We start from the raw sequence: 17,645 nt of genomic DNA on the forward strand, positions 1-17,645 counted from the left end.
ACTTGGATACATCAGATTTTTCCGATGTCCACGAATGCAGCACACAGTACACAGCCGCCCACAGCAGAACACGGGGTTGAAGGCGGAAGTATTTGCTCAGGATTTGAATTTGACCTTAAAAAGCACACCAATATATGCTGGTTAAATGTGTGCTGCAGAAGGGTTATTGTGACTTATTGAGAAGTTAATGTGGTCGTTGTCCCAATGGATCCTAATCTGTTGTTTTGGAAAAGCGAAGGACAGGTAACTGTACACACACGTTTTTTATATTCAGCTAGAACTGAAACCGGTGTTTACATATCATTTCAATCAATGTACTAGCACTTTAAATGGTTTGGCTTAGTTTAAGCTAATGTACCTACATGATTCTTGTTACTCTGTACCCTTCTGGTTGAATGCACATTGTAAGTCGCTTTGGACAAAAGCGTCTGCCAAATGAAATGTAGTAATTTCATCCGAACACGTTTTTAAATAAATGTTCCTTTCCTTTTTTCAGTCGTTCTTTAGTCGGTTCAAGATCTGGGTTAATATCCTTGATCCCACTTCCCTTCTTTCCTCTGATGTAAGTAGCTGTCACTACAGTGTTCATATACTGTGAGATGTGTGGAAGAATATAATGCTTAACAAGTGACGCTTCTCTCTGCAGGCCACAATAAAGAGGGCTCATGGTCTGCTTAGAGGTGGACAGAAACTAGATGATTGGGTCAGATTCTTTTTTTTTTTATTATTTGAATTAGCTGGTCAGATGTATGTATTTAATACAATCTGTTTGTTTCTTCCTGTAGGATAAAGAAGCAGTCACCCTATCACTTGTAAGTTTTGAAAGAAAAAATATCTCTGAATGAATTAGAATTCAGTCATGTTTTCCACAATAAACCTCCAGTTCAACTTTATATGTCTTCAAACAGAACCTTTACTTAATTACAAATGTATTTTGTATGTGCTGCTTTTTAATGAGCGCTCTGTGTTTACAGTCATCTGTCCATGCTGACTCTGGTGATGTTCTTCCACTTATGCTCCGCCCTGCAGGTGTGGTAAATCTAAGCTTTGACACATAGTTTGCATCCATTATTAAATATGTTCACATTTATAACAACTGTATCAATAAAATAGATACTGATGCCCTTACTTCTGTTATTTTTTTAGCATTTTTGTCCACATCAGCACCTCTGGTATGTTGGTCTAGTAAATATATATAAAATAAATGACAACTTAAATTGTTTTTTGAGATAAAGGTTGGTAATATACAAACAAATCTCTTTTTCAGGTGATCGCCAGCTTTTTGCCTCACACCAATGTGAAATATGCTTTGCTCTGGCAGGTAAAAGCATATTCATCATATTAATAAAAGTGCAGTATATTACATGTGGGTATTATAACACAGTTCATTCATGTTTTTAAAAAAAATGCATTCTTTCAGTTTTTCCTGCAGAGTTACCAAACTAGGTTCACCCTTGCAAACAGAAATTCTTCATCAGAAAAGGTAACGTACATTCTGTCCTATCACATTTTGTACGTGTTTTTATGACAAACTGTACTTTCACATTTTGAATAATTATTTTTGTCATACTATATCATGACATTGTTCATGTTTTGTATGAAAAACTATACTTTACATTTTGTATTGTTTTTTTTAATGCATCTTTACTATTACACTTTAAAAATATTTTTTGAAATATTTTGAAACCCGGAAGTGAGTTAGCATTTTACCCTGATTTTATCCTATGATTTTACCATAGATATATATATTCTTTATATATATCTATGGATTTTACCCTTTATATATAGTCTATGATTTTACCCTATGATTTTACCACTACCGGTTCCCTCGTCTCAGAGCCAATGGGATTTCTCCATAGGATTTTGGAAAATAGCTCGAAATAAGGTCTGTGGTTGACACAAATTTAAGAGACGGATCACGTTTTGTTCTACGACATTAAATACATCAGCAGTGACCCCACTGATAATTTTTGAAGAGTTGACGTGTCTGAAAAACGATGGTTGTTAACAAGTGGCTGAATAGGACTACAGAAGTTGTGGGGACGTTATAACAAGTAAACACTCCCGTTAAGTTTGTTTGCCCTGTTCTGCTTGAAAGCAAGCACCTGCGCTTTTTGCAAACTGTTTAAACAAACGTTTTAACTTGTACAATTTTGAATCTGTATTTTTGAATATTGATCTTAAAGGTGGGTAGGTAATTTTGGAGAAACCAGCTCGAGTGTGCTAGAATTTGAAAATACACAGCCGGACAGAGCCCCTCCTCCAACACACACACAAACGCGCACATGACCAATGAGAGCACGAGATACAGTGGGGCAAAAAAGTATTTAGTCAGCCACCAATTGTGCAAGTTCTCCCACTTAAAAAGATGAGAGAGGCCTGTAATTTTCATCCTAGGTATACCTCAACTATGAGAGACAGAATGAAGGAAAACAAATCCAGAAAATCACATTGTCTGATTTTTAAAGAATTTATTTGCAAATTATGGTGGAAAATAAGTAGAGATGCACGATATTGGTTTTTTGAAACCGATACCGATAACTTCCTGCTTCTCAAGACTGATACCGATACCCGATAATAATATAATATATATATATATATATTATATTATTATCGGGTATCGGTATCGGTTAAATTAAAAATTAAAAAATTAAATGTACCTGTAGTTTTTGCACACCTGGTGGTAAAAAAAAGACTAGTAGTGAGCAAATGACATGAGCATTACTACTATGAACAAAACAAAGCCAAGAACAGTTTTGACTCTTCAAAGTAACCATATTTATTTTCCCAAATAAAGTTCTTGCCTTTTTCAAAAGCCTCGTCGATAGGTAAAAGCCCCGGTGCCTTTGCAGCTGGCTTTGGATTCGCCGCTAGTTTAGCAGCGCAGGCGTCTTCGTACGCTTTTAACACACCATCGTAGCGATGGCGATGTTTCAGATGACTAATCAGGTTTGAAGTATTATAGCTCGTTGCCTTTTTCCCTCCTCGTGGAACTTCTGCATTGCATTTGTTAACACAAATAGCAAGCGAACTATCTAACTCTGAAACTTTTAAATAGTCCCATACTACCGACGACATGTTTGTTTACTGTCCTGGCTTCACGGCCGCACACCATTTACGTCACAGCCAGGCATGAGAAGGGAGCGCTGGATTTGTGAAGAACTCCCCTCTTCCTAAACCACTATACCACAGTACTGGCAAAACGGGAGGAGCCGAGTGAAAAACAATCGCCCCTCATCCCAATCCACCCACACCGCAGTATTTTTTTCTTTTTTTTACCCAAAAAATATATTGTATATTATCGGGGCTATTAATACTTTTATCGGGTTTATCGGGATGACGTCATAATTCCTAATATCGGACCGATAATTATCGTGCACCACTAAAAATAAGTATTTGGTCAATAACAAAAGTTCATCTCAATACTTTGTTATATACCCTTTGTTGGCAATGACAGAGGTCAAACGTTTTCTGTAAGTCTTCACAAGGTTTTCACACACTGTTGCTGGTATTTTGGCCCGTTCCTCCATGCAGATCTCCTCTAGAGCAGTGATGTTTTGGGGCTGTCGCTGGGCAACATGGACTTTCAACTCCCTCCAAAGATTTTCTATGGGGTTGAGATCTGGAGACTGGCTAGGCCACTCCAGGACCTTGAAATGCTTCTTACGAAGCCACTCCTTCGTTGCCCGGACGGTATGTTTGGGATCATTTTCATGCTGAAAGACCCAGCAACGTTTCATCTTCAATGCCCTTGCTGATGGAAGGAGGTTGTCACTCAAAATCTCACGTTACATGGCCCCATTCATTCTTTCCTTTACACGGATCAGTCGTCCTGGTCCCTTTGCAGAAAAACAGCCCCAAAGCATGATGTTTCCACCCCCATGTTTCACAGTAGGTATGGTGTTCTTTGGATGCAACTCAGCATTCTTTCTCCTCCAAACACGTCTAGTTGAGTTTTTACCAAAAAGTTTTATTTTGGTTTCATCTGACCATATGACATTCTCCCAATCCTCTTCTGGATCATCTAAAATTTAGATGATCTAGATTTAGATTCTAAATGCTCTCTAGCAAACTTCAGACGGGCCTGGACATGTACTGGCTTAAGCAGGGGGACACGTCTGGCACTGCAGGATTTGAGTCCCTGTCGGCGTAGTGTGTTACTGATGGTAGCCTTTGTTACTTTGGTCCCAGCTCTCTGCAGGTCATTGACTCGGTCCCCCTGTGTTGTTCTGGGATTTTTGCTCACCGTTCTTGTGATCATTTTGACCCCACGGGGTGAGATCTTGCGTGGAGCCCCAGATCGAGGGAGATTACCAGTGGTCTTGTTTGTCTTCCATTTTCTAATAATTGCTCCCACAGTTGATTTCTTCACACCAAGCTGCTTACCTATTGCAGATTCAGTCTTCCCAGCCTGGTGCAGGTCTACAATTTTGTTTCTGGTGTCCTTTAATAATAATAATAATATATTTTATTTCTATAGCGCTTTTCTTGAACCCAAAGACGCTTTACATTTGGGAGGGAGGGTAGACAAACAAAACAAAGACAAAGCCAAAAAGAAACAAAACAAAACAGAAAAGCAGTCAGGAGGAAGTTGATTGAGAGGGGGGGGGCTTATGGATACAGAGTTGAAGAGGTGGGTTTTGAGGCGGGACTGGAACAGGTTGAGGGACTCAGACTCACGGAGGTATTGGGGGAGGGTGTTCCAGAGCTTCGGGGCTGCCACAGAGAGGGCTCTGTCCCCGAAGCTCCGGAGTTTGGCCTTGGGGATGGAAAGCAAACCGGCTGAGGTGGATATGAGGGACCGGGGTGGTTGGTAGAGGATGAGGAGGTCGGTGAGGTAGGGGGGGCCAGATGGTGGAGGGCTTTGAAAGCGAGGACCAGGAGTTTGTAGTGGATACGGTGTGAAACGGGGAGCCAGTGGAGTTCTTTGAGGACCGGGGTGATGTGATGCCATGATTTGGTGTGCGTGAGGAGTCTGGCGGCTGCGTTCTGGACACGCTGGAGTCTATTGAGGGACGTAGTGCTGATGCCGTAGAGGAGGGAGTTGCAATAGTCAAGGCGGGAGGAGATGAAGGCGTGAATGAGTCGCTCAGCTGCAGGGCGAGTGAGAGGGACGGAGTTTGGCAATATTGCGGAGGTGGAAAAATGAGGTTTTTACAACTTGACGGATGTGGGGCTCGAGGGAGAGGGTGGGGTCAAATATAACGCCAAGGTTGCGTGCCTGGGTGGAGGGGGAAACAGGGGTGCCATCAATGGTGATTGTCAGGTTGGGGGTTTTGCTGAGGGTGGATTTGGAGCCGATGAGGAGGAGTTCAGTTTTACTGCTGTTGAGTTTGAGGAAGTTGTGTTGCATCCAGGACTTTATTGCAGTCACACAAGATTCGATGTGGGTGATGGGGGGGTTGTTGGGGGATTTGGTGCTGAGGTAAATCTGGGTGTCGTCGGCGTAACAGTGAAAGTCCAGGTTGTATTGGCGGAGAATCTGACCAAGGGGGAGGATGTAGATGATGAAGAGGAGGGGGCCGAGTACTGAACCTTGGGGAACACCTTGGGTAACACCTTGGGTGACTGAAGCTGTGACAGAGGAGTGGTTATTGAGGGAGATGAAGTGGGATCTGTCGGAGAGGTAGGACTGGAGCAACCTGAGTGCAGTACCTTCGATACCGATGTCCTGGAGTCGGGTAAGCAGGATGGTGTGGCTCACGGTATCGAAGGCTGCACTCAGGTCGAGGAGGATGAGGATGTTGAGGGAACCGGTGTCAGCAGAGGTGAGGAGGTCATTGAGGACTTTGATGAGGGCCGTTTCTGTGCTGTGGTGGGGACAAAAACCAGACTGAAGGGGTTCAAAAAGCTGGTTGGTTTGGAGATGGCGGTGGAGTTGTTTGGAGATAATGCGTTCTATTGTTTTTGAGAGAAAGGGGAGGTTGGAGATGGGACGGTAATTACTGAGGGAGGAGGGATCCGAACCGGGTTTCTTGAGGATGGGAGTGACAGCAGCAGTTTTGAAGGCAGAGGGAACGGTTCCTTGGGACAGGGAGGAGTTGAAAAGGTTGAAAAGGTTGACAAGGTAGGGGCAGAGGACGGGGAGACAGGACTTCAGTAGAGGGGTGGGTAGAGGGTCAAGGGAGCAGGTTGTGGGTTTGGAGGAGCTGATCAGTTGGAGGATTTCAGGGGGGGTAACCAAAGTGAACTGGGAGAGGCGGCCGTGGGGAGGAGGGCTCGGGAGGTCCAGGGAGATGGGGGGAGAAATTGTGGCGGTGGATGCTGGGGGAGATGTATGTGTGTCAGATGCAGCGGATAGAGAGAGATTAATGGCAGTGATTTTGTCAGAGAAAAACTGGAGGAATGAACTGCATAAAGTGGAAGTGGAGGAAGGAGCTTGTTGACGGTGGAGAAGAGGGTCCTGGGGTTATGGGAGGGGTCGGTAAAGATGGTGGAGAGGTAAGCAGTTTTTGCGGCAGTGAGGGCGTCTCTGTAGGTAGTGAGATGGAGTTTGTAGGATTCATGGTGAACTGTGAGGGATGATTTCTTGGTTAGGCGTTCAAGCTGGCGGCCGGTTTGCTTCAGCTTACGGAGTGCAGGGGTGAACCAGGGTGAGGAGGTTTTAAAAGTGACATTTTTCCTTTTGAGGGGGGCCAGGCTGTTGAGGGAGGCGAGTAGGGTGGAATTAAGGTGGTTGAGTTGTTCATCGGGTGAGCTGAGGTTTGAGTCCAGGGGGAGAGTAGAGGAAAGCCTGTCGGAGAGGTGCTGGGGATCAACAGAGCATACATTACGGAAGGTGATGTTCCTGGATGGGGGGGGTGGCGGACGGGGGAGGCGATGGTGAACTGTATGAGTTTGTGGTCAGAGAGGGGAAAGGGGCAGGGGTGGAGGTCGAGTACTGGGAGGTTGGTGGAGCAGACAAGGTCAAGGATGTGTCCTTTATCATGGGTGGGGAAGGTGACATATTGGGTAATTGAGAAATTGTCCAGAAGGGAGGAGAATTCAGAAGCGAGTTTGCAGGTGGGGGAGTCCATGTGGATGTTGAGGTCGCCGAGGAGTAACAGACGTGGGGAGAGGGATGAAGCAATGGTGAGGAGTTCAGTGAGATCAGAGAGGAAGGAGGGGTGTGGTTTGGGGGGGCGGTAAATGAGGATAACTGTCAGTGAGGGAGGGGCTTTGAAGGCGAGGAATTCGAAGGATGGTACTGAGGGGAGGGTGAGTTCTGTAGTCCGGATGTTGTGGTTGTAGATGACAGCCAGCCCACCGCCACGGCGTGAGGGGCGGGGTTTAGTGATGTAATTAAAACCTTAAAACCTTTGACAGCTCTTTGGTCTTGGCCATAGTGGAGTTTGGAGTGTGACTGTTTGAGGTTGTGACAGGTGTCTTTTATACTGATAACGAGTTCAAACAGGTGCCATTAATACAGTTAACAAGTGGAGGACAGAGGAGGCTCTTAAAGAAGAAGTTACAGGTCTGTGAGAGCCACAAATCTTGTTTGTTTGAAGGTGATCAAATACTTATTTTACCGAGGAATTTACCAATTAATTCATTAAAAATCCTACAATGTGATTTCCTGGATTCTTTCCCCCCATTCTGTCTCTCATAGTTGAAGTGTACCTAGGATGAACATTACAGGCCTCTCATCTTTTTAAGTGGGAGAACTTGCACAATTGGTGGCTGAATAAATACTTTTTTGCCCCACTGTAAGTGTGTGCACAGATGGAAGGCTGACAGGCAGGTAGGCCATCCAGTTATTTTAGCCGGGCCGGCTAAAATGATTGGTCGTGCTTTTTACAGTGCTACGGCTTCCGCAGATGATTTTTTTTTTTGATTTTTTTTGTCAAAGCACTTAAGATATTCATTGCTATCGTATCGTACACCCTTTTCACCCCGGATGCATAAATAAATAAATGTTAAGATATGAATGAATAACACAAATAAAATAATTTACATTCATTTCTTATTGGCTATGGTAGGTTATTGGCTATGTTCACATGCTTATTTGATTACATCCACTTGTCTAAGATGACAACAGAGACTTTCGACCCAAAACCAGCTGTTGACTTGTGGATGCAAGCAGCTAATCGCAGACTCAACCAGAGAGAAAGAAGTAGGCCTACATCATCAGCTACCATGTCTGACAGAGAGGAAGACAGTGAGGAGGGTAGTGATGACAGCTTGTAGGATTACTGGTCGTGCTAATGTTGTCTTGTGTTCACCTCTGCATGCTCTGTGTTCACCTCTGCATGTGTGCTCAGTGCCGTATGTCTGGCAAATAAAGTCAAGACCCCCTCAAAAGTTACGGTTTATTTAATTTTTTTTTTTTAATCACCAAGCAACATCTCCAGGTGCTCCTTTGAGAACCAGGGTAAAGTTATGTGCATCCCTGGCATATAACATCAGTGCTTGGCAATAGGCACGGGTTTCACATAAGTGAAAGACACCTCAAGAGAACACTCAGAGCGAGGGGACATGCACGTCCCTCTGAGCTGAGTTATTGACAGATTCGAATTTCGCGGATCAATAACTCATGAACATAACGTTGTAAAAATACAAACAACATGACTTTACAATCATAGCAAGGTAGACAACGAGCTACAGAATCGTTTTTATCAGAAGAGTTCGATACGCGCCGTCATCCGAGCTAAACATCAAGAATTGGTCACAATCTGCAGCTTGAGGAGGGAGAGGATTGCTTAGGGACCGTCTACAAACGGCAACGGGGTTTTGCAAAACCTTTGCGAGATCTCGCAAAACCTTTTTTAAAAAATGTTTTTTTCCTTTTTCTTCTCCATGTCCCCTAGGGGGCTCCGTACTATCGGGATGTTAAGAGCATTCCATGGAATATAACATTTTGACGGTTTCTCAAATTGACCTACCCCACCTTTAAATTGGCGTGAAGTTGAAGTCGTGCGACCCTGCTGTAGTTCGTTTATAGCGTTAGCATTTTGCTTCTGGCGATTAGATTTATGATTATAAAAGTACGGTAGACATGTGGATATTATCCGGCTGAACAAAACGTGCATTTATCAAACAGGTTTCCACAGACCTTATTTTGAGCTATTTTCCTAAATCCTATGGAGAAATCCCATTGCTTTTTTGTCGAGGGAACCCACTCTATTAGTCTTGCAAGATAATTTTATGATATACCATGCTCTGAATTTGTTACAATGTACTACGATATCACATTTTTATGACCTATTATACTTAAACACTTGGATTATGTGCCATATAGGCCTATAGGAAATGTTCTGTATGGTATACTATACTATCACATTTTTATGACATACCATATGACTTTTTTATTATTTTGTTATGCCATACTATATTATAACATCTGTAACTAAATTAATTAGATGTTTGGCATACTATACTATTACTTTTATATTATGTTTTTGACAGTGTACTATGACATACTAGGATTTTAATATTCTTTGAATGCCTTAATATACTTTGACTTTTAATGACATTTTTCTGGCATTAGTGCATATGAAGCTTTCAGTCCTTCTCTGTTCCTGCTCCTCTTCATCACCTTTATCTCTCCCCACCAGAGTAAGAAGCTGTCTTCGAGGCAGCTTCTGTTGAGCGCTGGAACCGTTTGCTATGCAACATGTGCAGGGGTGTGTATAACCTGATTGTAACAATGGCATCTGTGCCATGTTTATTATGATGTGTCGAGTAAACTTTCGAAAATGCTGCTTTTTAAAACCTTTTTTTGTTTCAGTCCCTTCCTCAAATTATGATTTATAAACTTGGTGTAAGTAGTGAAGTAATCAAGGCTGTCTTAAGGACCATGCTACCAATCCCTCTCTCAGGTAAGTATCTAGGAAATATAAATACTGTTCCATAAATACTTTATTTTGCATGTCAGGTAGTATATGTGTAAATTTCCCCCAAGTACACAAAAACGTACCATTTAATTGTGGATCCAGTATTAGCAGGCAACTAACATGTATGTGTACCTCTCTCCAGCTGCTGTGGCCTTCATCAGTGTGTACACTGTCAGAAGTGAAGAGTCACAAACTGGGATCAAAGTGTTTGATTCCAATGGAAATCTGGTCGGCCTTTCTAAAGCAGCGGGACAAAAGGTTAATGAAAGAAGAGCAAAAGGACAGAAATACACATTCCTTTAGTTTTGAAACATAGTTAAATTGTTCTTTATGTCCAGGCTGTGAAGGAGACTGCACTGTCAAGAGCGGCGCTGTTCGGTACAACCGCTGCTGTCCCTTCCCTCCTGATAACACTCTTATGGAGGTCAGTCACGTTTACAATAAGTTACATTTTCCTGGTCGGACGGTCAGATTTAACCAAATAACTTGTCCTTTTTTAGAACAAGAGTGATCCAGAAGAGCTCTGTGCTGATCGCTCCTCTCCGTTACATGAGTGTTGCGATTGGTTTTGGCTTGATGATCCCCGTCTCGTTCAGTCTCTTTCCACAGCTGGGCACGGTGAGATTCAGATCCTCCTGTACTGAAAGGGTTTCCTTGTGATGAACTCAGCTGACGTTAGCCTTGTTTTACAGATAAAGAAGGAAAACGTGGAGAAGAACCTGCAGGAGACAGCTTGCGACGGACTGTTATACTACCATAGAGGACTCTGAGGACCTATAAATACACAAATCTACCAAAACACAGGTTGCTATTACTCGGTAGTATTATAATAAATGTCTTCTTTAGCATCATGCAGCTGAAAATGTACAACGCATGTAACACACTCAAAGATGCCCAATTGAAAAAATACAGTTTGAGACATTAAAACAGTCAAAACGCTTCTTTTTTATTTTAAATGTATTTATCTGGAATATTAATTGTATTATACATAGGAAATATTACATGAATTCATTAAAATATATTTATTTTCCAAAGTTAAATTAGCATTTATTGCACTGTGTGTCTGAGTCACAAAACCATCTTTTTGGCAATGTGCTGAAAAAAACACTCGCCTGTAAAACTGCGCTAACTCAACGTGGATAAAAAGAAAACCTGGACGTAAGACACATGATTCAGTATAAATCAATATGGACATGGAAACACTAATATTTGATCAGCTGCATTTTGATGAACACCTTTCGATAATGTTTTTTAAAAAGCCTTATACATCACGATATGCTTGTTTTTAAGTAATTAGTCAAATACAAAATGTGAGTTTAAAAAAATTATATAAACAAACATTATGATCCGATAACCACAAATGTAGTTTCTATCAATAAGCTCTTTAATATTAACTGCATTTCAGCTCCTGCGTATTTATATCTAATCTCTTTACAGCGTTTGCACAATATTCCCATAAAGGAAACAAAAAAGTGATGTATGTACGTGCCGCTTTGCACTGTGGGAGCTCAAATCTGGGAGGATTATTAGATGTACCAGCTGAAAAGTACCAGTTTATTTTCCTCCGTTCCACAGTTAGAGAAAAACACTGTAGATCCTTATTGTCCTTAACTACTGATTTCAAAAACAAGGCTAAAGTTATGAAATAGTTTTACGTCATCAAATCCCATGAAAACACCAAAATCAGCAGTCAGTGTCCATCTTACTTTTTTTGGCACTTGGTTCCAAGCCCACTGATACATGCAGCAAAACTAATGTATTCTTGAATTTATCAAATAAAAGGCTATTTCCTTAAACAGCTGGGCAGTGTAAATGTTAACAACAGTTACCTTAATAGGATTAGATCGTGCACTTTTTGGGACTATTTTTTAGCTGTGGATGAATACACATTTGGTGCAGTAGTGAGTATTATAGTCAGCAGCAGTGACTCAAAAGCATTGACAGTGCCCATATTCATGGTAGTAAAATGCAACATTTAGGATTCAAGTCATTGTTGTTTTGGTCTTTTCAAGGGATTTGTTGACAATCAAAAATATATAAACTTTTATTTATTGGTACAAGTACATATCTGAGTCATGTGACACTTTCCTACCTCACATGAAGATAACTGAGTGTTTTCTGTTCACTCATAAGAAGAGAGTGCGCACAAGCCTTTACGACCACAGGAGATGTCCCGACATATTGAGAACAGCAGAGCTAGAGTCCATGCTGTAAGAGACGGTAACATCATCCTGCAGCAAGGAGTCTGAAAAATAAAAAACTATATCCGTAAGAGCTGCTCGGCAGCTGCCAAATGAAAGAGGAAGTTCTCTGTGGCCGGGGGGAAATGATGCAGCTTTAAACTTTCCAACGTGATTTTAGAGTCTTCACACTGATCAGCCAGGGCCGCCAAGTTAGCCAGGATCTCTTTAGTCTTCACAGAGATATCCTGTGAAGTAATGAGTGGGTGTCAGATTCAGGATATTAATTCTTGATTTCAGACATGTGTTCGAGGGAATCTCACCTTGATGACCTGACTGTCTGACTTCTCAGCATCCTCCGCAGACTGCACAATGAGAAGTCCCACATCTTTGTGCAACTTCCCCATAGCCATGGCCTCTGTGTGTGGGGGGGGGGAAGAGACTTCACATCAGTCTGAAGGAAATGCTGTCCTGCTCTCTGTAGAATCAAAGGGCTCTTAAAAACATACTGCTTTCTCTCTGAACATACCTTTGGCACTCTGGGATACTGTGATGACGCTGTCCGGGAGGTTCACATAAACATCAAACAAGTCCGATCTGTTGCTCACTTCTGGATCTACAAACCCCGCTACATATCCTGCGGAGAAACATATTGGTGGGTGAATAATTCATTTCCCCAGCTTGAGATCTCAGAGCAGATGGTGGTTTATCATCAACAGAGAGGAGGAGAACTGAGAGTAAATAAAGAATCCTCACCGGGGCATTTCTTCAGATCCTCTAGTTCAGTATCAGTCAGGTGAACGTACGGGTGGAGGATGGACCAGTCCTTCCTGTGCCAGGTCAGAGTGGGCAGGACTCTGAGGGGACACACAAAGAGTTACACACGGAGGGAAATACTCACCTCTACAAATACAAATGTCTCGCTAAATAATTGGAAAAGGGATGCCAATATCACTGAGATAACCCATTTCACATCTTTGGATTTTGAAAGAGTTCATGACATACAGTCTATGCGCACCTGAGGATAATAAGACTTAATGTTTTGAGCAAAGATGGATAATTTAATTTTCCATAGCTCTTTTTCTAACCAAATCTAACTGATCAAACTGTTATCACAGTAATAGTTATGACTCATTTGGGTTGTCTTTCTCTATCGGAGTTCTTAGATGCAGCACTTGTTAAATAATTGCAATCAACTGGGCTTTCTATTATCTGCAAGACTTTTAATATTAGAATTATACATATTTGATTCTGTAATTCATCTGCCCGATTTATATTGCCATCCTTCATTTTTTATTTGAGTCTAAATCGCACCTTGTAAACTCCAGCAAGGCTTCAATCCGAGGGTGATGGACAACGATCCTCTTCTTCAGCATGAGAGCCGTGTACAGGATGATCGTCTCCAGGCCAAACTGAGAGACCACGTCTAGAGACAAAGAGAGAACGCAGACATGAAGTGCACTGGATGACCTGCTTTTACTCCTTAGGAATCCAAAAATGGACACTGACAATGGGTGCGTTTCACTTCGGTTAAATGGATTCCTTGCGTCCCTCACTTGCGTCGTTTCCCTGCGACTAGTTCCTCCCAGCAGGGAAGCATGGAGAGACGCAAGGAAACCACGAGAAGCAGGGAAATGACTTTTAAGAGCAATGGGACGTCCTTTCCTCCGGAGCGTCACGTGAAGCGACGTCCGTTTGTGATGACGCCGCACAGCTGATCGTCTGACAGCAGCTCTGCCCCCGCCTCTGTTAGCACACATTTACTGACATATACATTTGTATCATCTGTTGTAGACCCAAATAAATAAAATAAAAACTAATTCTCAAAAAAGATAAACGCCATTCTTAAAATGTGTAAACGAAAAAAGCGATCATGAAAATGTTTCCAACAAATGAATACAATAATTTTTGACCACTTTGTTGTTCAGATATATCACATATTTGTAACTAAATGATACATGAATTGAAACAAAACACGTATAAACTGAGGAGTGACTCCCGTGAGGTTCATGTGTTTTCTTCACTCCGCTGGGAAACTGCTCTCATGTCAAGAAGCATCAGATCAGTGCATGCGATGCATCGTCCAATCAGTGAGCGATACACAGTAAGGGGGCGGGGCGAGTGTCTGAGGATTTCATCGAAGGATGGTCTGGTGGTTCCTCGATTATCGCTCCTCGGTACAAATAAAGCCACTGGGACGCTACTCAAGATGGCGCCGACAAATCAACTTCCGGTGAGACCGAGGAGCGAGGAAATGAAAAATAAGAGAAGTGAAATGCACCCAATGTTTTAAAACAGCTGTCTGCAAGATCAGATGACAGATCATGTGACACTTACAGTAAATTGCTTTTTTCATCTTTTTTGTAGATGACTTCTGAAGATAATTGCTAGCTTTACATAATATTTTGGTGGCTTCTTAGCAAATCTGCTGCATATGCACACACCACTTTTCAGTTGTTTTACTAGAGTTTTTTAAAACTACCTTTTTCATTTCACGTCACCAATTTTTGACTGTTTTGGTTGGATACATTACATAAAAAGCAGATAAAAAACATTTATATTCCAGGTTGTATTGGAGCAAAATAGTGAAAATAATGTGAATTATTTTGCAGGGGAATGTACTACAGTGACATGAACAACGTATTAGTAGGACTTGTTTATTTTTATTTCTGCATGAAAGTTTAACAATCACAAAAGGATCCCAACATACATAGAGTGTTCCTCTTGAGAGACTGAGGTCTTACCTTTGATTGAACCAGCCAAGAAGGCTTTCCGAATATCGTAGTCCTTTATTAGAAACGAGCCGTTTTCATCACTCTGGCAAATTCCTTTGGTGAGGACGGTGACGTAAGCCTCCATCATCTTCACTGGGCTGCCATGTTTGATGTACATCCTGGAGAACACACAGCAACACATCCTTCAAATAAAAAACCCTCTTGAAATAAAAGTGTAACAACAGTGTTATCTGAGCTGAACACTGTACCTGCAGAGGATTCTGCTGAGAGCAGCATACTTCTCAGGGTTGAAGTCTTTTGCCGTAACAACTATTGAAAAATGAGTGACCTTGAAGGGAGAAAAAAAAAGAGACAAACAATAAACTCTATAGAAAGATAGAAAAGTAACTCATGTTCCTTGATGGAGATTCTAGTAGCAGCTGACTCTCTGGACAGCACCTTGTTTAGCGCTGTGGGTTCCTGCACCTCCACAGTGCTGATGTAGAACCAGGTGCGACAGAACTGCCCGAACACAAAGGTGTGGAACTCCCGGCTGTCCTGAGTCAGACAGCACTTGCTGAGCAGGACTTGCCTCAGGTCTGAGCTCACAGAGGGATAGCACCACACCCACAGAGTGTCTCTGTTCACATCTTTCTCTGGGCAGAGGGAAAGAAAACCAAATAAAACATCATATGCTAAATGTCATAAAAAATAGACAGCCAGTAAAGGGAAAGTTACCATTTTTTTAAAAATAGGGTTGTATGAATAAGTCCATAATCAGTGTATACCTACAGTAGATGACTGTTGGCATGCACACACAGGAGTACTAGCATTGAAGCTAAGCAATATCCTGCTGTGAATGAGGGCAGCAACATATTTAAGCCACCTACAAAAAGGGCCACCTTAAAAAGTTAAAATCCATTCAGTGTATGCCATATTAAGAATGTATTCACTGTTTACCTTTTCATCAGTGAGCCCTTTCTGACTGAGACCTTATGCCGTTACATCCACTAATGCTCTCTTCACATCCACCATTGACCAAAACAGTTACTTTACCTCGCCGAACATGGGAGTTGCTGGCTGCCTCGATTGGTTAGTTTGTGAGGATCAGTGTGTGACTTAAAGAGAACGTTTGCTTTCCTCAAAGTCACAGAATAACACAAACAAACAAATCAATCAAGGAATCGGTGGACCAACGACGTTAGCTAACAACGTACAATCAATGTTTTTTTTAATGTATGTGTTTGGTGGCTTTAAAGAAGACAGATAACTACTTCAGATCCCTGTCGAAAGTTGTGTCTGACCTAAAGATTAAAAGACTAAAGAAATGTTTCTTAATATAGTGCACATTAAAACTGATGTTTTAGGTAGCCTTCCTTTTAGTTTGCAAAAATATATTTAGCTGTTGCCAATTTCTAAAGCACTACACGGCTTTCCTTCCATGCTGGTGCTCCTGCCTACCAAACTGGGGGGTATGGAGCTCCATCTACTGCAGCAATACACTGATAAGTCACTCACACAATCCGAACTATTCCTTTAACATACTGTCATGCCAGGCAGAGCTCCCTGGGAGCAAATCGTTATCACATGGGGCTCCGTGTTATGGGATGCGTTTAGGAACTCATTGACCCTGACATGCAGGATCAATTAACCAATGAGGGACATGAAGGCCTGCTGATGAGACACTTTTGGGTCACACTGATGTCATGTGATTCTCCTGCACGTAATGAGGCGCGAGCTACACTAGAAATCCTAACAAGAGACGATTGTTGAAACGAGACTTACCGATTAATCCAACGCTTAACATAAGCTGTGTTTCAGTTGCTGCCATATTCCATACCTGAAGGAGTTGAAAAGCACAAGTTAAATGAAGAGAAAACAACAACAATCCCTTTAGGCACGAACTAGTGTCACTGTGAAGTACCTTGAGAACTCCTGCTACTTCCGAAAAGAACAATGCGATGCAGGACAGATGTATTAGGACAGTAAAAGTGTTGTTTGCCTGGGTGTGATTTATGCTGTCAACAGACTTTCCTCTCTGTGCGATTTCTGGTGTTCCTACTTCCGGGAAAAGGAGGATTGTGCAGGAGGAGGAGACACGGTGCTGATCATATATCTATGGTGCTGATAGCCAGTCATAGCTGCCGAGACTTCCGCTGTACTGGTGTGTTCAAGGTTGCTGAAATTATTCGCTTTTTCTCAATTGAGCAATTTATCATGATATAAAGATATCTATATAACAGCAATATAATCAAATCCATAACATAACACTTTAAATCATTCTGAAATACACTTGACTGTCCATAGCAAGTCCATAAACAATGACCTTTTGATAGATGTTTTGAATTTGAAGCAAGTCATTAAGCCATAATGCTTCAGAATACATACATTGTTAATTGATCAGCATCAGTATCATCACCAACTGCACAATTATTGGTTTTAAATCAAAAATAATTGTAGTAACAATTCACTGCAGACACATAATACAGCTACTACTAACAACTAAGTGAGTCACCAACCAAATACCTTTTGGCATCCAGTCCTTGTAATACAAATATTTAAATATTCTAAAATGAAACAACTATAACCTATGTATCAAAATCCTTGTGTATGAAAATACATGATTATCGTCTAAACTTCTGACCTGGATCAGTCAAACTTTGTACATCAGCTCTGTAATATAACCCGATTGTCATAAAATATAAATGTTGATGTTGATATTGTTTTAAGAACTCATCATATGAATGACACAGGATACCCTTAATCTCTATCGGTTGATACTGAGTCGAGTTTGCAGTGAAGGCTACATAATTGGATATAATCGACATGTAACCAGGGTTACCTGAACACACCACCGGGCGAGCGCACAGCGGAACTTTATATACACCCAGGGTTGCCAGGTTTGTTGAAACCGCTCTTGTATTGGTTTTGGTTCAAAT

General features: G+C 41.7%; 2 protein-coding genes across 2 annotated transcripts; one reads left to right on the forward strand and one right to left on the reverse strand.

The window, feature by feature from the left end:
- Positions 1–57: 57 nt before the first annotated feature.
- Positions 58–10,751, forward strand: sfxn4 (sideroflexin 4). The gene is made up of 14 exons (XM_034100756.1): positions 58–243; positions 497–562; positions 647–703; positions 786–812; positions 975–1,029; positions 1,147–1,172; positions 1,268–1,321; positions 1,421–1,483; positions 9,534–9,602; positions 9,707–9,797; positions 9,955–10,070; positions 10,151–10,236; positions 10,313–10,430; positions 10,505–10,751. The coding sequence occupies exons 1-14, from the start codon at positions 205–207 to the stop codon at positions 10,580–10,582; spliced, it is 945 nt and encodes a 314-aa protein (XP_033956647.1). The 5' UTR covers positions 58–204; the 3' UTR covers positions 10,583–10,751.
- On the reverse strand, positions 10,738–16,812 carry dennd10 (DENN domain containing 10). The gene is made up of 10 exons (XM_034100755.1): positions 16,631–16,812; positions 16,492–16,546; positions 15,166–15,362; positions 14,976–15,055; positions 14,737–14,885; positions 13,307–13,418; positions 12,749–12,849; positions 12,522–12,629; positions 12,316–12,410; positions 10,738–12,240 (listed from the first exon to the last, which is right to left on the reverse strand). Exons 2-10 carry the CDS (start codon positions 16,535–16,537, stop codon positions 12,073–12,075), a joined length of 1,056 nt encoding a protein of 351 aa, XP_033956646.1. The 5' UTR covers positions 16,538–16,546; positions 16,631–16,812; the 3' UTR covers positions 10,738–12,072.
- Positions 16,813–17,645: the final 833 nt, after the last annotated feature.

The sequence above is a fragment of the Pseudochaenichthys georgianus genome, chromosome 15 (assembly GCF_902827115.2).
Source record: "Pseudochaenichthys georgianus chromosome 15, fPseGeo1.2, whole genome shotgun sequence".
Classification (NCBI taxonomy): Eukaryota; Metazoa; Chordata; class Actinopteri; order Perciformes; family Channichthyidae; genus Pseudochaenichthys; species Pseudochaenichthys georgianus.